General features: G+C 36.3%; 1 protein-coding gene across 1 annotated transcript in view; it reads left to right on the top strand.

The window, feature by feature from the left end:
• Positions 1-319: 319 nt before the first annotated feature.
• Positions 320-22,397, top strand: part of ADAMTS5 (ADAM metallopeptidase with thrombospondin type 1 motif 5) — a 52,747-nt gene continuing 30,669 nt past the window's right edge. The window contains exons 1-2 of the mRNA XM_070943574.1: positions 320-1,393; positions 15,780-15,912. Of these exons, the coding sequence (XP_070799675.1) occupies positions 320-1,393; positions 15,780-15,912 (1,207 nt within the window). The remainder of the gene's footprint in view (positions 1,394-15,779; positions 15,913-22,397) is intronic.

A 22,397-nucleotide genomic window follows, 5' to 3' on the forward strand; every position in this document is an offset into this window, starting at 1 on the left:
ACGACAGAAGAAGGGAGAATAGCAAGAATAAAAGAAGCGGAGGAAGGAATCGAGGGGTTCCTCCGGTCGGAGTGAGGCGGCAAGTGCCGCCGGCAGTTTCTCAGCCGGATGACTCGTCGGCCGCCAAGCGAAGTGTGAAGTCTTTCAACTTCTCCCATGCCTGCTGGCGGCGGGAAGCGCGGCGTCTCTCTCTCCAAAGCGTGTGAGGAGAACCGAAACGATTGCCGCCGCCTCTGCCTCTTTTGCAAACGCTCGGTCTTCGCCCCGCTCCTCCGTCTCCTGCCCGGCCATCGCATCGCCGGTCCCGGAGCTCAGCACCATGCAACTGAAGATTGTTTGCTCGCTGCTGCTGCCGCTGGCTGCAAGCTTGCAAGCTGCCGCTGCCGCTGCCGCCGCCGCCAGAGTTTCCCCAGCAACTTCAGCACCTGCCTATGATAAAGCTTTGCAGCAATCCAAAGCGGTTGCGGCGCCAGGGACAACTCGGCTTCTCCGTCCCTTTCTCCGGGAGCAGCGACCTAGCGGGGTAGTAGAAAGCATAGACCAGACCTACTCTGGAGGAGGCAAGGTGGGTTACATCCTCTACTTGGATGGGAAGCGCTTCCTTTTAGATCTGGAGAAGGACGCGTTGCTTGGATCCACCGAGCAGCTTCTCCAGGGCAAGGGTCACTGCTACTATCGGGGCACGGTGGATGGGAGTGCCCAGTCTCTGGCAGTCTTCAGTCTCTGTGGTGGCTTGGATGGCTATTTTGCGGTCAAGCATGACCGTTACACAGTGAAACCTTTACTCCGGGGCAAAGCTATAACAGGAGAGGAAAAGGCTTCTCCCGATTGGATCTATGGGGATGTGTCTGCTCAGATACTCCATCTCTTCTTCAGGGATCATTTCAGCTTTGAAACACTGCCTTCCCGCCCCAGCTGTGAGACTCATGGTTCTTCCAGGACCCTGCTTTTGGATGAAAAGAAACTGGCCCAAGGGCAGGAGGGGAAACTGGGAATAGATCTGACCACCAGAATGGCACATTCCTCTACCACTCTTGCCCCTCCTGTGGACTCTGGGAAAAGAAGGAAACGCTCTATCTCTAGAGCCAGGCAGGTAGAACTTCTCTTGGTAGCTGATGACTCCATGACCAAAAAGTATGGCAAAGGCCTCCATCACTACTTGCTCACCTTGGCCACCATTGCTTCTCGGCTCTATGGACATGCCAGCATTGAGAATCACATCCGCCTGGTGGTTGTGAAGGTTGTGGTGCTGGGGGACAAGGAGAAAGGTCTCGAGATCACCAAGAATGCAGCCACCACACTCAAAAACTTCTGCAAGTGGCAGCACCAGCACAATCAATTGGATGATGATCATGATGAGCACTATGATGCTGCTGTTCTTTTCACCCGTGAGGTAAGTTAGGGAAGGGGCCATGGCTGACGGAGTCCAAGAACACTGACTTCCATTTTCAATACCATTTCTGTTTCATAGCAGGTGTGTCAGATGATTATGCAGCTTTCTCCTGAATTTCATGAAGTTAATACTGAGTTGTAGTTGAGGTTCTGGTTTAACTTCTATTCACATCAGCACTTTGCTTATGCTGCTCTACTGGAATACTAATGAAAACCCAAAGGTGCTTTCCCCCTCAAGAGGCAACTGGACTTTCTGGTTTTTCTTTGAAGATGTTTTGCTTTTCATCTAAGAAGCTTCTTCAGCCCTGACTGGATGATGGAAAATGGAAGGATTTATATTCCTTGCAGACAGCTGGACATTTGCATTCTTTAGCCGGGTCCAGTTATCCAGCTATCTGCAAGGAGTATAAATCCTTCCATTCCCCACCATCCAATCAGAGCTGAAGAAGCTTCTTGGATGAGAAGCAAAATGTCTTCAAAGAAAAACCAGAAAGTCTAGTTGCCTCTTGAGAAAAAAAAAGCACCTTTGGGACAACCATGACCTGGTTGACTGAGAATCTCCATAGACACTAATGAAAACCTAATTTAAATTTATATATCCTATAATTACTGCTGGAAGATCCAACAATTATTGTACTTCTACATTAGGAATTTCAAGGAGAGGGGAGGTGTTATCACACAAGTACCTTGTTTAATGGTTTTCTTGACATCAGATTGCAGAAGCATCAATGGGGACTGCAAGGATAGGCAAATGACAACAATATCATAACTGTGGTGCTTAAAGTTGCATTCCTTTTGTATTTATGGTTTGACACTTCACACACATACAAAAGCAATGACTGATGTGATGCTACAGATGTCACTGTAGAAATTAGAAAAATGGAACAATGGCTTATGGATTCAGTCTTCAACTGCAAGTGTCTAAGCAGCTATCCTTACTTGAGCTTTTTATAAACATTAGATAAATTGGTCTCCTATTAGATTTGCTCAGAATCCACTCAAGTTGGAAATTGATCTTTAACTCTAACATAGAACAGGCATGCCTAATACCTCATGATAATGTCATAAAATCCTGATATATGTGCTATGCATATCTTTCAGGGGTCTCACAACATTTATGTTTTTATTCCACCTGGAATCTGATAAGGTATTCTATGCAACTTCTAGTCTCTGAAATCTTATTCTAACCGATTTTGCTAATTCAGCTTCTGGAACAATTCTGTAAGCCATAGAATGTTTTCCATTTTAAAGTTGGCACTTAAGTCTGATACATTAAATTTCTTTTAGAGTTCTAACTTAACCAGGTACATTTCCATGAGCTATTGCTGAAGGTTGCTGAAATATTTTTTAAAAATGTGCTCAGTGAAATAAGATATGAATAGAAAAATAAGTAATCCATCAGATTGCATTAATATTCTTTTTCCCTTTTAAGTGCTTTAAAGTTATTATTATATAAATGTGATGTAAGCAAGCAAAATGATTCTGAGCTTCTTTGAATCAGATCCAGAGCTGTATCTGTTGATATTAAGTAGGAACCAATAGTGTGATACAGTTTTAGGAAGCTTACAGCCTTCTTGCATAGTTGCTGGTGACTTAACAGGGCATTTTCATCATGGAGGGAAAGTAGTAATAAAATTGGTGAGGCACAACATGTGTGGCTCAGGAGAGAAGAACATAAATTCAAACCACATGTAAACACAAGCCGCAGAATAGTGCACCAGGTTAGGTGAAGGGTGGGGTTGCAGTACCTCACTATCCACAAGATAGAAACCGGTCTCCCAGTCTGCCAAGTCTTATTCCTGCTACTTTTGGAATGAGTTCTGAATGTTGTTTTGGAAAGATTGGCTAAACCAGTTTGGGGGCATGGCTCTGGTGTGGAGCATGTGGCACTGTTTGTATAACAGAACATCTTCTAAGAAAAACTGAGTTTTTGCTTCAAATGTCTTGTTTGGAGTGTTCTTCCACTTCTCCTTCTTTCAGAAAAACACATAACTTTCCATTAGCTCCCTTCCTCTGCTATAGCACTGGAGAGTGCCAGAAAAAGAAGGGCTTGGGATAGTTTGTGGAATGAGTTACTCTGGTTGAGGGAGTAGCGAAAGAAGAAAAAAAATACCCAAGCTGTGTATTTTTTTTCTGTTACTCTAAATACTTGAAATATTATGATGTTCTAGTCGTGCTGTACTTGTGCTATATGTTCTTGAAGTAAATATAAAAATACCTTTTGAACAGAAAGTTTCAGGACAGGAAAATACCCCCATGTTTTGCAGGTTTTAACTCCAGTTTTAAAAACATCATTTCATGCACAGTTAAATTCCATTGACAAAATTAATCTCTTAAATTAGGTAACAAATTGTTATTTACTTTACTTCTCTCAGTTGCCTATTTTACATCTTGTGCCAATCCATAATATGGTGGTTTGGTGTTTTTCCCTTGTTTTGTTACATTATGTAGCCTCAGCCAATTTTTCTATAAATCCTGATTAAGCAAACCGTTGTTTAATAAGATATGTGGATTCAGCCATTTTTCATAAACCAAGAAGGTGAGAACTACCCATCCAGCTACAGCGAGAAACAGCTTTTTTGTTCTAAAGATGATCTCTTAAAACAAAAAAAGCATAAATTGATGTCTACTTTGTGTTGAATTAATATGAATATGGTAAACTGGACTAGTAAAGGCTACATCTTTCTTCCCATTCATTGTATTGTACAAACTGGGGGTGTAAAAATGAAGATTAATCAATTTATTAAAATGATATGAAAATAAATTGAGTATTCACATCATGTACATTCTGTCTTCATTGTTATGTCTTGTTTCAGGTCTGGCGACATACAGGTGATATAACATAGGTTAGGTTCATAGGTCATATTTGGTTTAGCCTTGATTATTAAAACCCAGTAGCCTGATTTACACATAAAACTGAGGACTCAGTTATGATATACAAACCATACTGGATGAATTACACATCATGCTATACCAACACTGCATGATGGCATAGCACAATGAAAGAAAACTACTGTAGCATCTTTTCATTTCAACCAAGATACCTCAGTTTGTTTAAGCTGCAAATTGTGTATTTTAAATTCACTGCAGATTTGCCAGTGAATTATTTGTTTAAATTGGAAAAGTTATGTTTGTTTTATCTAGGGAAAAATAAATAAATATACCTGGAAATAAAGAAATATGTTTAGGTCCTCATCTAATGTATTTGAAGGAGAATGAATCACTGCTCATGGTGCAGAATGTATGCATAACTAAGAGTTTAAAGGTAAAAATGTCAAAAGGAACAGCTCAAAAGCTGCAGGTTTTTCTTTTTCTTTTTTCAAGCTTGCTTATTTTTTAAAAAATAGCTAGTTTTTTTTTCAATGAAACAAGAAGCAGCATTAGGATGATATTCAACTTTTGCAACTCTTTTTTGAAAGCATGAAGTAGGTTTCTTAGCAACTAGATGCTTAAGCCCAAACGTGAGTCTGTTGAATTTCTGTAGTGTTTCTTCCAAACAGTTTATTTTTCAATTACTTTCCATCCTGTTCATTTCAAAGTTAATATTTGCATATATTCAAAGTAATGTATTAAGTTGAGGCATGTGTCTTTGAGACAGCAAAAGGTACATATAAAATTTAGAGATTGCTAATGGGGTCAATTTAAATTGTTCTTGCTATCAGATAGCAGTACTATGTCAGGAATCAGATGATGCTTGCTAAATAATAGACTCCTTTAAAAAAAAAATACAGTAATAAGCACATGATTTCTTTGATCTTTCTTGAATTTAACATGCTCCAAAATTTATCTTTTGACACATTCTGATTTTAAACAACAGTCACAATGCAAACCTTCATGGATCTTCCTTGGTAGGACCAAGGCCAATTCTTCATCAGAGACCAGTGCCAACCTGAGACAGGTGCCTATATTTCTGGGACTTAGAAGAAAATTGTTGACTTCTGTTCTAAAAGAAATGCTGTAAAGACAATCTTGCAGTATTCCATCTAGAGGTGCACAACAGGCAGTGTTGGAACTCTTGCCTTATCTGGTTCCTAGGATATTTAACAAATTCCAGTTTTGCTTTATTATTGTAAATATTTTATTGTTTATATGATGGTGTATCAAATGTCCTATTTATTATGCTACTTTGGTACTGTTCTCATAGTTAAAGTACTTTGTCCTTATATACCCCTGATTATATAAGATAAAAATGTTTTCTTTTTGTAGTAATCTTAATCCAGGTATACATATGCCACCACAAAGCTGTCTATAGGAAAGTGTTTCTTTTGTAACGTTACTATCAAGTATGCTGAACAGTTTAAATCTGAATGAGTATCTGCCCTTCAAGAGGGCTTTATATGCTAATGTTATAGGCTAATATTATATGACATAATGTAATGTTAAAAGAACATATTGATGTGACTGGTGTAAAGGTTATATAAAACAAATCCTTAAATACATTATCTAAGAATGAGAAACAAAAATATTAACCAGATTATTTGTTTTTATAACTTAAAATATTTTATAAAATCATAGATTTTGAAAAAAAAAACCAACCCCATTTGGCTATCAAATCCTATTCAGGAATTCAGATTAAAGGCAACGTCTGTTTTAAGACATCCCATAAGGAGAAATTCATCATCTCCTACACACTGAGCAATTTAAATCACAGGAAGTAATTGGTTGCACTGTCCATCTGCTCTCACTCTTAGGGATTTTTCCTAATATTCAATTATATATGCCTTCCTGGAATTTAAGAACATTATTCCATGTCCTGCAATCTGCAGTGACAAGAGGCAACTCTTTTAAAAGATGTAATAATGTCCTTCCTTACTCAGTTATGGCTAAACAAAAGTCTCTCCTATTAAGACTTAGTTTAGATCTGAACTCTTTCCAAGTCAGTAGGTTTTTTTCTGACTATATTTTTTCATATTCAAAGTAAAGTAGCCTTCAGTCTTCTTTTTTTCAAATTCTTATGTTAGATATTCTTACCTTAGATAACAATTAAAACAAATTTTCAGTATCTACTTTCTACTTTTTATTGTATGTTATCCTTTAGTCACCTTCACCAAGTGGCTGGGATATTATTTCATTTCCTGTTACTTTGAATAAATCTAAAATGTTCTTTTTAGCATTCTTCACTAACCTCTATTCATCATGACCTTCTCCAATTATCTTCATTACCATCGTCAAATCATTATCAGAATTAATTGTGATCGTACTTTTAGTCTTTTTTTTTTTAAATAATCATACCTTTCTTGAGCACTGGCTCAACTATCTTCTCCTGAGATGAGAAGATACTTACTCTTTTACTCTCAATGTCTTGAGTTTTTTACAACCTGTTTTTTTAAGTTCAAAGTGAGCTTTTCAGTACATGGGTTTTTTTCCCCTCTCCCTCTCTCCCTCCCTCCCTCTCATCTTTGAGTCTATTGACTCCTGGTGACTGCTTGCACTACTCCCTGCAGTTTTCTTGGCAATATTTTCATATTTGGTTTGCCATTGTCTCCTTTCTAGGGCTGGAGAAAGTGACTTTCTCAAAGTCGCCCAGTTGTCTTTCATGTCTAAAGCAGGGCTAAAATTCAATGTCCTATTTTCCAGCCTGGTGCTTTAACCACTACACCAAATTAGCTCTCAGTGTGATTTTCCTTCTTTTATGAAAAATCTTAAGGCTTCAATCTTCCATAATTGCCCCCAAAGGAATGAAAATATACTAGATTTATTATTCATTCTTGTGTTAAGTTGATATTAATAGCCAGATTAGCCAGTGTCTCCCCACTGATATATCATCAACAAATAAAGCATGGGCCCTGGTAAGAAGAAAGTCTCCACATTTGTTTTACATATTAAACTTAAAACAGAGACATCAGTTTATTTAATAGCATTGATAAATATGAGTGAATTTATTATTATCTCCTCCATTCCCTAAAGCAGAAAGTTGCGGAAAGGCAGGTCAGAGATCTTTTGGAAGGATTACACTTAGCAGATTTTTCTCACCTAGCATACATTTGTCTTGGATAACTGGATTACAGGATCACAATACAAATTACATTCCCACAAAAATTTACTATTATGTATCTTTAAAAAAAGACTGTGGAAAGCATCATCTATAACTTCTGTTTGTTGGATGGTTGATAAGAGATAATACTTTCCACTTAGTTTAACCTTGTTTTTCCATCACTTCTGTAAAGTTTAATGCTGTGTATCATAACTTTCTTCCTTTTATAGATAAAAAGCTTTCATGTTCTTTACTAATGAGTAGCTTTTCTCTTATCCTCCTCTTCACCCCATCTTTTTAAACTGTTTCATCACAATCTGTGTACACAAACTTAATTAGGTAACAAAGCTGTTGACCAAACAGGAAGTTGGGTGCTTTTATGATGTATCATATTCTTAGTTTCTTATAATTCACATTTATCATATGGTACACAGCTGAAAAATGGAATTTGTTATCATAACATGAAGACTGCCAAATTGTACGATGTTAAAAGAAGATTATACAAATATTGGAGGATTCAAATTATAAATAAGTTTTAATATTTTCAATATCAAAAGTAGTACAATTCTTTTTTTAAAAAAACAATCTTTATTAGGTATAAAAAGATAAAATATCACATTAACTACATACATTACAGAATATGAAATAAAGAAAGATAAAAGAACAATAAGAACAGAAGAGAAAAAGAAAGACAAAAAAGGGAGAGACACAAAAAGAAAAGAAGCAAAAAAAAACAAAGGAAAAAAAAATAGAAAATACACACAATATAATAATACAAACTACAATATATATATATCTATATATGTATACGTTATTGATGGTGTCTAGTAGTTAATTTTGTTATCTTACAAACTTTGTTTTTGATTTATCCATACATGCCATTTGTTCCATACCATATAATATTTTGAGTCTACCTTATCCTTTAATTCCAGTGTTAGCCTGTCCATTTCAACGCAATTGTAAATTTTTTGAATTACTAATTGTTCTGTTGGAATTTGGTCCGTTTTCCAAAGCTGAGCGAATGCCAGCCTGGCTGCCGTAATTATATGCAATATTAAATATTTTAATTCTTTCCTAATATTTTCTCTAATCATACCCAATAAAAAAATTTCTGGCTTAAGTTCTATTTCTTCTGCCAGTATTTCCATTAGCCAAATTTTAATTTTTTCCCAGTATTTTTTTGTTTTTGGGCAAAGCCACCAGACATGGAAGAAAGTCCCATGTACCTGTTTACATTTCCAGCAGATTGGGCTGAGGTTGGGATACATCTTTGCCAATCTCGATGGGGCCAGATACCACTTGTACCACATTTTGTACTGATACTGATTCTTAATATCATTGCCTAGATAGAGCTGAAGAGCTTCTCTCATTCTTATGAACTTCTCATAATCAACCAGTTCACTAAACATTTAAGTTTTATCTATTATTGTTTTAAAAAATCATTCCTATCACTATGGTTTAAAGTCTTTGTAACTTTATCTAGAGCTACAGGTTGATTAGTTATTTGATCTATTTACAGTATTCTTTCAGTATCAGGATGGTGCATTAAAAATGAAAAAAAAAATCAGCCTTTGTTGGTTAAATTATTACAATGTGACAATTAAAATGTCATCTTTTTCTGCTTTCAGTAACTATCAAGAAGAGGATAATTACTGAAAGCAAGATGACATTTTGGTTCTCAGTCTGGAACTAAATGGTACATCTATTATTCATCCAATCTTTCCCCACTGAAGTCCAGGGCTGCATCTTTCCACATTTTATTCTTCCATTTGTATAAAAAATCTATTATAGGAAGCAAAGTCTTAAATCCCACAAGAATCCAGATCCTTACTGGGTCATCTCTATACTGGCTACTTGCTTTCCAACAATCAGACAGCACATTTACAACCAACACTTTGGAATAGGCCAGTTGTAAATAAATAAATGAAAGAAATACTCCCAATTATACTTCTTTGAGAGCTAAGAGTAAAAGACTTCTACATATGATATTTGCTGCAATCTGAAGAGCTGTAAATCTCTGTGGTATTTCAAGGTTGGCTATTTGAGAGCTGAGCCAATTTATTTCAGGGCAATATGAAACCTATGCCGCACCATGTTTCCTGATTTCTAAGTCTGAGGTTTTCAGACTTCAAGGGACATCTTGATTTTTTTTAAACTCTTTCTCACAGAAACTATTTTTGTGTGTGCATATGACCAGACAAACCCAAACAAAGTGAAGTAAGGACACACTGGGATCAGTAAAAGCAAACGCTTTATCTTTTGATGGAGTGAATATGGGAGCTTGCTTGTTGTGGAAGGTCAGCAGTGTTTGCTCATTAATTTTGACAGAAGGGAAGCCGATTGTGATATTTCTTCAAATTGCTTTTGAGGCATTTGGGAGAAGAGCCAGCAGCAATGTAAAAATGCTCACAATGAATTACAATAAATTCTCTGCTTTTGTCCTTAATCTGTATTATTAGCAGGTGCCAATCACCATAGTAAGCATTTAATTGTTTATTTGATTCTGTTCAAGACTATTTGTAAGGGGAAAAAATGGAAATAAACACATGAGCCAGGCAGTTGATATGTCTAATGTAGAAAGCATAAGTGTGATCATTACATCCCAATAATTCCATATTACAATAATTAATAATATGTAGTATCACATTAATAAACATAGTTTATCTTTTTTGTGGAAATGTTGGATGCCTGATTTTCCGAACAGATTATGGTGTTATAATAGGTGCCACAGGTATTTTATGTGTATATCTGGTCTGCTCAGATAACCTGATTTTTCCAGTTGATCAGCAGACTTGTAAAATGGGGAAAAGACAAAGTAAAATAAATAATTATACTTTCCCACTTAGTAAAAGCCTATTAGAACATTTCTGTCAATGAAGCAGTCCCATTGGATAATCCCATAGGCAACTATGTAAAGGTCAAAGGGAGTTGCATTGAACAAGCAGTCACATAAATTTTTAAAGACTTGGACATAACAAACAGGGCAACAACAAAAAAATAATTAAATATAATTAAATTTAATTTTAATTAAAATAGATTATCCAGTCTTCCTTATGAGATTCAGACATTGACTTCTTCCTAAACTCAGCAGTATAGTATTCCAAATCTAGTAACTTTCTTGAATGAAGTTGAACAAATGCAGATGTGGAAAGATATGGACAACTATAGTATAACAGTAATTAAAAAACAGAGTCTCAAAATTTCTGTATACATTTTGCAAAATAAAAATTCAATAAGAGGTTACACACAGGTAGCTAAGTATCACTACTGTACATGATATTAACAATGTCCTCTGTTGGTGTATGTAATTTTCACGGAAGTGGTAAGTTAGTAAAACGAATCTTTGAATGAAACGGGATAAAGAAATAAGGCAACCTGCTGATGGATTTCCTGGCTGGTTTCTTATAAAAACAACATTATTGAAAAGGCACTTACTTAACCACATACTCTATAAAGAATGGAATTGGCATGATTGGAATGACTCCTAGAGAGCATCTGAACTGTTTTCACAGGTGCTGCTTTTAATCGGAGTTTTGCCACATTTACTATCATAAGCCATTCTTGAACATATTGCAGATTGACTCTCAAACTTACCCTGTGAATAATGATGCATTCACCCATTCACTTTAGTGGCAAGAAATACCTTGCACACTCATATAACATACTTCTTTAGAAACACAAAGAATAAGCTCTGCTCACAAAGATCTGTGATCTTAAATTAAATCTGTGATCTTAAATTAAATAGATTGTACAGTATATATACAAACACACATACTGTAGATGTATATGGTGCTTAAATATGTAAGCAGGAGAACCATTTGACTTAAAAATAAACCTGAAGAAGAACCAAGTTATGTTTAATAAATTCACCAAAGGAAAAAAAAAATTAAATCTGGAGAAGAACTAGATGTAGTAGACCACTACATATACCTTGGCCAATGGATCTCAATGAAAGGTGCCATAATAAAGGAAACTGAATGGTGTGTTAAATGTGGTTGGCAGGCATTCAGCAAGCTAAGCATAATTTTCAAGAACAACCTTCCCGTATGCCTGAAGACAAAAGTTTTCAATCAGTGTGTGCTACCTGCTCTAACATATGCCGGTGAAAAATGGGCACTAACCTCACAATTGACACAAAAGTTACAAGTGGCTCAAAGAGCCATGGAAAGATACATGCTCGGCATTACAAGACAAGAAAGAAAGAACTGCACATGGATTAGAGTAGCAGCAGCTATCCACAATTTTTTTACCCTTATTTTGTCCCAATCGTACTGGGCCACATGGGTCGGGACAAAATAAGGGTTAAAAAATTGTGGATAGCTGCTGCTACAGTACCATTCAGAAGTCCAGCGTAAGGCATGAGTCTCCTGCTGCAGAAGTGGTTGGGCCCGAGGAGCACTTTTGGGAGAGAAGGCAAAGGGGAAGCAATCGTTTGCAAACTGCCACCCTGCTCCCGCCTCTCTGCCGGGCGACCCCCGGCAGCCCCAGATGCCCAAAGCCCACACCCACTTGGCTCCCTTGTCCACAGGACCTGGCTTTTTAACGAGGGGGGTGGCAGGTGGGGTGGGGAAGGAGTGAGACGCATGGAGTGAGACAGGGCTCGCTCCTCTTGCTGTCTCCGCCTCTCTCTAGGCATAGCAGGGCTTCCTGCTCCTGCCCAAATTGGATGCAATTTGGAGATGGCAGGTGGGGAGGGATGGGGCTGGGACACGTGAGATATGTCTTACCTGCCTTGCAGCTATGTTGCGTGTCTCGTCATTGCCAGCAATCATGTTGTAGGGTAAAAAAAACCTCGCGAGTTTGAGAAGTTGATTGAATTCATGAGAAGGTTTTTTTTAATCCTACAACATGTTTGCCTGCAGACAATGGCAAGACATGTGACGGAGCTGCAAGGCAGGTAAGACGTGCATCTCGCGTCTCCCCAGCCCCCGATGGGGGAGGAGAGATGGCAAGAGGAGCGAGCCCCATCTCGCTCCATGCGTCTTGCTCCTCACCTGCCCCACATGACACCCCCCTCGATAAAGAGCCGGGTGCTGTGGAAAAGGGAACTGGGTGGGCGCAAGCTTTGGGCATCGGGGGCTGCCAGGGGTTGCCTGGTGGAGAGGCGGGAGCGGGGTGGGAATTTGCAGGCAAGGGGGATGGATGGAGGATGGAAGGGAGGCGGATGAGTGCCAAGAACGCCAGGGAGATTCCCACCTTTGGTTGCCCCAGCAAACAGGTGACAAGCAGCTGTGTTGCACTGCCACAGCAGCACAACACAGCAGCAGTCATGAGATGGCCACGCTCGCCACCTCCTGCACCCCCAAAATAATAAGATCCCCCTGATAATAAGGCCAAGCCCTTATTTTGGGGTTCAAAAAATGTAAGACAGGCTTTTATTTTCGGGGAAACACGGTAAAAGAATTGAAATGGAAATGGGCTGATGATACAACAAGAGGAACTGATGGCAGGTGGACCAAGGCAGTCATAGAATGGATCCCACTTGAGAAAAAGTGTCCATGAAAGAGACCTAAAACAAGATGGATTGACGACATCAGCATGTAATGTGGAACAGACATATAGAAAAGACTTTTATTCTGCAGAGGATAGATAATGGCAAAAAATATGATGATGATGAAACATGTATGCCTACCTACATAGACTGTGTATGGAATATATACTTACTGTAATTAATAGTACCACAGAATGATTGGAGCCCCACAGAATTCAACATATGAGGAATGGTGAGCAGCCTTTGATGCATTTGTTCCTCCATTATACCTTTTATAGGACTGTAGAATGAATCTTATCCAGATTATTTCATGTTCAGTACTTAATGATAGAGAAGAAGGAAGAACAATTATGTTAATCCATATGTATCCAAGGGGCAACATCTTGATCTTTTGGAAGACCATGTTTTAGCATGATAGTAATTAACCGAGCTCATAAACCTGTGCACTCTTTCACCTACCTGTCATCCTATCATGTAATCACACACACAAAAAAAAATCAAAATTATTTACTTCCATTTCAGAATAACTGGTTGCCAGTTCAAATTTAATGGGGAAAATTATAGCATTTCTTAAATACAATGTGCCTCGTTCAAAAAGACTGAAGTATGCTAATACTTTTTAAAAAATAGATATTCTTCTAGATATATTGAAGGTATCTTCTTGACTTTTTCATCTGCATGTACATTATTCTTGGATTACATTTTCTTGTATATCATCTAAAAGCAAGCATCATTGATTCTACATAGGCTATACTTCCCTTTTCAAAGATTCATTAAGTTAATAAGGATATCTAATGATATGCTGTGCTATATTAGTACAAAAATCAGGGGTTCGGGTTGTCCCTAAATTGTTTTTTAACCAGATCCTTATTTTGAATAAGAAATCAGAGTAAGAAAGCACTTATTGCTTCACAAGACTGTTAAACAAATACAGAGTGGAAAAGTTAATTATAAGGAATGCATAATTTTATTATTGTTTATCTTTAAAATGAAATTAATTTCACAACTATTCAAAATGCTTTTCCTTTAATGTTTTCCTTTGATCATATTCCTTTGCTTATATTACAGTACATATGTACATTTTTCCATTCACATTTGGGGAAGTGTACAGCGGGAGAAATTCTCATGTTGGCTAAATAATTGCATAATACCAAATGTGCCAGAAAGGGTTCATCACTGTTCTTAGTACCTAAGCTTTATCCATCTGCCATCTTTCCAGAATGTTTTCCTTGGCTGAGAATATCAGATCAACAGGGACCATTTCCCCACCGTGCCAGAAAAGATACCCACAAGTCAACAAGTATATTTCATGAATAGATGCTCACTTTGAAGCAGCAAAAATAAAATGAACAATTCTGCTAACACAGATGTCCACAAAGTGTAATTGCTTTATTATATATTTGATTAAATAAATTCTCCCCCAGCCCTAAACAGACTTCATATCTCCAAGACTGCTAGACAGCAAATGCTACAGTATATGACTGTAGATTAGGAAATTTCAACTAAATTTCATATATATTTATATTTCTAGTACAGTTAAACACACTTACACTGTTATTTAACTATTCATAAATAATTAGTCCTTACTTTTGTAGAACACACAAATAATACAATTAATCATTGCATAATGGCTCCTAATGTCTTTATAATAACATTACATGTTCAGAATTGCCATTTAGTGGCCATTTATTGTATTCTTACTTATAATTGCTAAATTTCTATATGGAAGTGGGAAAAAGACACAATGGAACATACAATTAAAAGTAGTAGCATATGATAGGATCACTGTAGATAAATGTTTAAGTTATTAATATATGCATCATTTATGGCTTGTCCACCAAAGAAAATTATATTCTCCTTTTCCTCCTATTTTATTATTATATGGAAATTGATTATATGGAAATTGATGGAGTAGTTAAGGTGCCAAGCTAAAAAGCAGGAGACTGTGAAGCTTGCTTTAGGCACAAAGCCAGTTAAGTGATTGGGCCAACGATAACTCTTTTGGCCCTAGGAAAAGAGCAATGACAGGGATTCATTCATGCAGGATTGAAGACTGACTCATAGGCACCCCCCACCTTCCAATATTCTTAATGATTTAGTTACCTCATCAATTCCTTATCATGTAAGTTGACACTACAGTTGAGTTAGTTGAGTTCAGTGACTGTATTGCAATCATGTTCTAAATCATACTGAACTTCGGCCTTCCAGCTATAATAATCTTTAAACAGAATGATGTCATTCGCCTTACCAGACCTGAGGTTAGCCAGTTAGAAGAAGTTAGAAGGAAAGAAGGGAAATATCCCAACAGAAAGTTTTCTCTTCCATACCTTGAATGCGGTCTGTAAACGTAGGGCTCAAAGTTGGAGGTTATCCATAGGAAAGGTTCAGGAGAGTTTACAATGTATAAAGTTACCAATACTGACCTTCATCAGCAATCATCATTGCATCAAAAATACATTGTAATACTTTTAATGGTCTAGCATTGCATACATAGAAATTAGTTTTCTATATAATAGCCCACTGCAAATGCTATAGTTTATTAGGGACATTTATTTCTTAAAACAATAATTTCATAAATGAAGGCAACTAATCCAAGGAGTGGCATAACTATTTGCAATAAATGGACAGTTTTAATTTGATTTTAGCAACAAACAGTTAGGACTTTGTGGTCCTGTCTAGACCATCGAAGTAGCGTTTCTCTTGATTTCTTGCTAGGATTGCTAACTAGGAATTGCAGTTGTAACACATTTGCAGGACCCCATCTTTGGACAGGATGCCATAGCTATTGATGTCTTTGTCCTTATCTTGGCTATAATCCTGATTTGGCTTTACAGTTGGTAATCAGACTGCAGCTCAAAGCTGTCAGACCCTGTGGGTGCAAACTATGCTTCAAATGCTTTCTTTCCCTTCCCTTCCTTGTAGGATTTATGTGGGCATCATTCATGTGATACTCTGGGAATGGCTGACGTTGGAACCATATGCTCTCCTGAGCGCAGCTGTGCAGTGATTGAAGATGACGGCCTCCATGCGGCTTTTACAGTGGCTCACGAAATTGGTATGCAGCGCCTTTTTTTTTTGTTCCCTTGCCAAATACAACACTTGTAACAGCTGCATTAGAAACCAAAATACTCTACAAGTAATTCCAGATTTTCCCCTGATTCAGATATTCAGTTGGGGATTAAAGCTGTGTGCATATGCATGCATTTGGGGTCAATTATTAGGGAACTGAAAGCAAATAAAGATACACAGAAGCATACCTTTCTGACAATATCTCTTCTAGGAACTAGCTGCAGTGGCAACTGGGAAGCTTCTATCTGTATAGAAAGCTTTTTTAAAAGTGTATGTCCTATCTATAAAGAACTTAAGCATTCTTATTAGTAAACTGGCTTATTGAATAGATACTTATTCCTGCAGATCTAAGGTAAACAATTGTTCTGTTTAGGTTGTACTACCTTATTCTTCTGTAGTCACAAAAAGTTAATCAGAAATTTTGATGAAAGGAAACTCTTTTTCTATATGGATTTATTATTACCGTAATATAATATTTAGGGCAAGCTAGGTAAAGGATATAATATAATTGAAATAAATAGCACTGGTTCATCTGGAATTCTAAACAATTATAAAATAGACTTAGAAGAAGCAATCACTAGGAATATTGAAAGTATTACTTGACCTAAAAAAGTGCCTGGTTGATGTTAACTTTCTAGAGCTAAAGCATTTAACAGAATAACTGAATAATAGAAATGGAAGGGTCTTTGGAGATCTTTTAGTCCAACCCCCTGCTCAGGCAGGAACACCTGTACCATTTCAGTAAATGGAATGGAACAAAGAGATCTGACAACCATTTGTCTTAAAAATGTACATACCCTAGAGATAATTATACTTCCAAGAATCTACTTATGATATTTGTAGTGTCATTCCTATCATTTTTTAAGAAAACAAATGTTTTTGTTCATTTGCAGTTGTACATGAAATTTGTTGCTTATGGCCTTGTTCAAATTCATGTCGGGGTTGTTTGTCATGCAGTACTGTATATGAAAATGCATTTTGTCACAGTATGCCTCTCCCAGTTGAAAGCAGAGTTTTGATGTAGAGAAAATAAAGGGATTAGCCTCCTTAAAAATTAACAAGATAAAATATAGTGTTGTAGAGACTGTAATATTCCCATCTCACATCCAATGGCCATTTCAAGGCATTTTACGCAATTATACTTTAGCTTTCATTGTTTTTCACCATTACCACATATCTAAATATGTGACAGAAAGATGTCATGGTACCACGCTTAATGGATGGTTCCTGGCTTCCTTCAGTGGCCAAATACTAATGTTATTCAGGAAGGCCTATAAACAATCAATGTAAATTCATAAAAAGATCAAAAGATGGAACAAATAAATACAATGCTAACTGTTTAGAATGAAATCTTCCAGACAGTTCAGTCAAGGTCAACAAAAGATTATAAAGAAACTGTTCAGAATGTCAACAAATATAGTCATTTTATAATGTTATTCTACACACAGAATTATTTATGGTCCCACTGACATGCCATGTTCTTGGACTAATTTGTTCAGTGAAATTTTAGTAGTTGCTTCTCAAGAAAGATGTTCCCGCTTAACCTCAAAAATGACTTGTAACCTAAATTGTGTTATGCGACACATTTGCAGACCTCTTTTTTTATGACAACAATTCAAGAAGTTAGTGTTTTTCAAATAGCCATTCCATAAAATAGTATAAAGCAACAACTATTCAGTATTAACAGCATCTAAATCCCAGGGACAAGTAACCTGATATTCTCAATGTCTTTTAGATCAATCTCATGATAAATGATAAGGGGAACTGGGAATTGTGCATTAAAAAATGTATGGCACTGGGTTGCTTAACACTTTGTGTCCTGTAAGACCTTTCTCTAGATTCAGACCACCCCAAGAAAAGCAGACAGGAAACTTTCACTTTTCTATAAAAATATTTTGTTATTAATTTGAATAACATAATTTCCCAAAATCAGTGTTATTAGTACTATCAGGAAAATGAAAAATCCAACAAGACCAATGTGGAAATCCTAGAGTGGATTCAATAAGTATAATGAAAAATATTATTTTGAAACATGCCTTACCCTACCAATGGAAATGATTGGAAATGATTGAAAATGCTCTAACATTAGCACATCTTATAAAATTCTCTTCATAATCTGTGGACAGTTTTGTTGCATGGCTAAAGACAGACTTGCAGGAGAAGCATCTAGAAACTATCATTTTTTAAAATAAATTATTAAGTATTCTAATTAGTGAATCAGGATTGTGATCTACTTATGGATTTTTATGGTTATGTCACAGAACTTGCCCAGTAAGCTATCCTTTCAGCAAAAATGTGGCAAAGAATATATTCCATTTATGAGTGGAACACAATTAAATGGAATATCGATTGGATTTAGGGCTTATTCGCATATGCTGTCTCTTGTGACTGAAAGGTATTTTATTAATCATTTTAAGGATATATCTTTGTGATGCCACTTTCGTCTCATAACCAGCCTGTTATTGAGGCAACCTTCAACTATCTTTGGTTCTAGTTTGGAAGTGGTGTTTTCTATCTTCTCCCAAGACAAAACTTTCCAAGCTGACAATCAAAGACACCTCAGGGGTGAACTTGAGATGACACAGTCAAGGACAATGATTTGCTTAGCTTTAGTTGGTCATGCAAATCTGCTGTGGGAATGTTCCCACTCCAGCTGATTGTCAGACACTTGTGAGAGACTGTATTCCATTCTTATACTGGAATATCAAACTCACAGAACAATAGATCTATTATCTGCTATTTGGTGTTTGTGTTGTGTATATACAGCATATAATGTCGCATGTGCTGGAGAGATGGTAACACACACACACACACACACACACACACACACACACACGTAGAATGGTGCATGGAAGGGAAAAAAGCTGTATCTCTGACTAAAATTTATTCTCATGGAAAACTGGACAGAGAGAAATCAGAAATACTCAGAGATTCTGTCTCAAACTTGAGTGCTTTGTATTTCAAATTGCTCTTCTCATTGCCCAGACAATTCTGAGGGGAGTTGGTTGACATGAGTGTATCCCTCTTCTATTTCTCTAAAAGAAATGTACTGATTTAATTACAGTAATTATTTTATAGTTCAGTATGACTCCCAGGATATCAGCAGTCCCATCAGAACAAGCACACAGTACATAATAAAAAAAAATTGTCAGTGTTAATCATAATCCAATTCTTGTAAGGTGGAAAGGAGAAAAAACATTTAGGAGACGGACGATGAATCAAAGAATTTGTAAACAAAAAGAATTTAAACATATGTTAGAAAAGGAATTAGAATTATTCTTTAAAATAAATAAAAAAGAAGATACCTCTCTACAGAATACTTTGGATACAGCAAAAGCATATATAAGGGGCCTGACTATTGGATACATAGGGAAAAAGAATAAAGGAAATAACACCTTGATAAACTACAGGAGGAACTCAAAAATATGGAATATAAACTTCAACAATATCCTCATAATAAAAAAATAAAAGAAGAATGGAAGCTAGCTAAACATAACATAAATTTGATGGACCAAAAAGAACTAGCGCAGAAAATAAAAATGGCCAAACAAAATTACTTCGAGTTGGCGAACAAACCAGGTAGATGGCTGGCCTACAGACTGAAAAAAGACAGAGACAAAAGAATGATATATCATCTTAAAGATGCAAATGGGGAAATCCACTATAGTAGGAAAGTGAAAAAAGAAATTATTCGGACATTCTATGCAAATCTGTACAGACAAGAAGAAATAGAAGACAAAAAGATAAAACAATATATAAAAAGGTCAGACATACCTGTAATTACAGATGAACAAAGAGAAATGTTAAACAGGCCAGTAACTGAGATGGAATTGGATGCTGCATTGAAAAAGCAAAAAAACAACAAAACACCGGGCCCAGATGGCCTTCTGGTGGAATTATATAAAATGGTACAAGAAATAATAGGAGAGACCATGTTGGAGTTATACAATGAAGCACTAGAGGAGACAAAAATCCCACTATCCTGGATGGAAGCAATAATTACAATTATACCCAAAGATGACACTGACCACCAATTAATTCAAAACTATAGACCAATATCTCTACTGAACACGGATTATAAAGTATTTGCAATAATTATAGCGGAAAGAATAAAAAAAGTACTGAATGATTATATTCATCGGGACCAAAATGGATTTCTGCTGGGCCATCAAATCAAGAACAATATGAGAGTAATAATAAATGCACTCGAGTACTATGAAGCACACCCGGAGAAACAAGCTTCGCTGATTTTCCTAGATGCCCAAAAAGCATTCGACAACTTAAATTGAAATTTTTAAAAGGGCAATTAGAGACTATGCAATTTGGATCAAACCTTGAAAAAATTATAGGACAAATATACATAAAGCAAACAGCAAAAGTAATACTAAATGACGACATGACAGACCAATTCGATATAACAAAAGGGGTTAGGCAGAGTTGTCCACTTTCTCCACTATTGTATATTTTAACATTGGCGATCTTGCTAAAAAAAATCAGAGAAGACCAAGAAGTTAAGGGATTAAAAATAAGACGAGAGGAATACAAGGTTCAGGCTTTTGCCAATAACCTTGTATTTATAACTGAAGAGCCATTGGAAGTAGCACCAAAATTGTTTAAGAAAATAGAAGAATTTGGAGAGTTGGCTGGCCTAAAAATAAATAGAAATAAATCGAAACTAATAGTTAAAAACCTTACGAAAACTCAGGAGACAGAACTGGAGAACAGTATACAAATCCAAATAATGAAGAAAATAAAATATTTAGGGATCTGGCTGTCACCAAGAACCTCGTCAATAAAAGAAAATAACTATGATAAATTAATAACACAGATAAAAAAAGATCTGGATAATTGGAAAAACCCACAGATATCATTACTGGGAAGAATCTCCACTATTAAAATGAATATCTTACCAAAGTTGCTGTATCTGTTTCAGGTTGCCCCAATAAAATTAGAGAAAAACTTCTTCGAAACTTTAAATAAGATGACTTCTAAATTCATTTGGCAGGGGAAACGCCCACGAATAAAACTTAAATTACTCCAGGACACTAAGGAGAAGGGAGGAACAGCACTCCCAGATTGGGAACTCTACTATCATGCGGCGGCGCTATTATGGGTTAAAGACTGGATGGAGCTGGAAAACAGCAGAGTACTAACAATTGAAGGACATGACCTACAAGTGGGCTGGCACTCCTTTCTATGGGATGAAAAATATAAAACACAAATCTATTTTAAGAGACATACAATTAGGAATCCATTATTAATAATCTGGCTCAAAATTAAAAAGCAACAGTACACAAAAATACCTATCTGGCTCTCACCATCAGAAGCGATAAGACACCCAAATTTAACAGAACCTAAAAATATAATTAGATACAAAGACTTAATTGACTGTCAAGGGAAACTGAAAACTAAACAACAATTGGAAGCAGACCTAAATAGAGAAATTGATTGGTGATCCTTCTCACAGATTCAATCCAAACATAAGGAATATATAAAAACATACGAAATATACAAAGAAAAACAAGAATTAGACAAAATTATATTAGACTCAGAAGAGAAATTGATTAGTAAAATCTATAAATTCTTGTTGAGGTATAAGATGGAGGAGGAAACAGTTAAGAATACAATGATTAAATGGATGCAAAATTTTAAATATGCAATAGATTTGGAGAAATGGGAAGAGCTTTGGCAATTGAATAGGAAAGTAACATTAGCGGTGGCATACAAGGAAAATCATCTGAAGATGTTTTACAGGTGGCATATGTCACCCACAAGGTTGGCTAAAATCCATTCGAAAAACAGTCCACTATGTTGGAAATGTAAAAACTCACAAGGTACTTTTTATCATCTATGGTGGACGTGCCCGGCAGCAAAGAAATGTTGGTCCAATATCAAGAAATGGCTGGAACAAATTACTAATCTCCAAATAGATAAGAAGCCAGAAACCTTTTTGTTGGGAATATTTACAAAAACACATCCTAAAGATATTAAATATTTGTTGATACATATTCTAACTGCAGCGCGGATAACCTATGCTAAAAATTGGAAACAGGAAAAGACCCCAACAAAAGAAGAAGTAATGGATAAAATTATTCAATGCGCTGAAATGGATAGGTTAACAAAAGAGCTAAAGGAAAAAGAAGAGACAGAGTACTATAAAATATGGGATAAATGGTACCAATGGTATAACGTCACTATTGAAGAAATACAATTAGAAGAAAGATAGAATAGAAATGTAAATATATATACAATTAACTCCCCACGGGCGGATAAATTTATAGAGGGAAATTTAAAGAGAAAGATATAATCTCATTATGTACTGTATATATTAATAAGGGGGGAATTCTTAGGGGATGAAAATAAGGGGGGGGAATGGAAAAGAAAATCATTAGAGTAAGATTAAGGGGAATAACTACAACTGTATTAATTGGAAAACTAATACGAAACAAATGCTTCAAAAGTTTAATTTAC

This window comes from Pituophis catenifer, unplaced genomic scaffold, assembly GCF_029215685.1.
Source record: "Pituophis catenifer annectens isolate HBS135680 unplaced genomic scaffold, rPitCat1.0.hap2 SCAF_4, whole genome shotgun sequence".
Classification (NCBI taxonomy): domain Eukaryota; kingdom Metazoa; phylum Chordata; class Lepidosauria; order Squamata; family Colubridae; genus Pituophis; species Pituophis catenifer.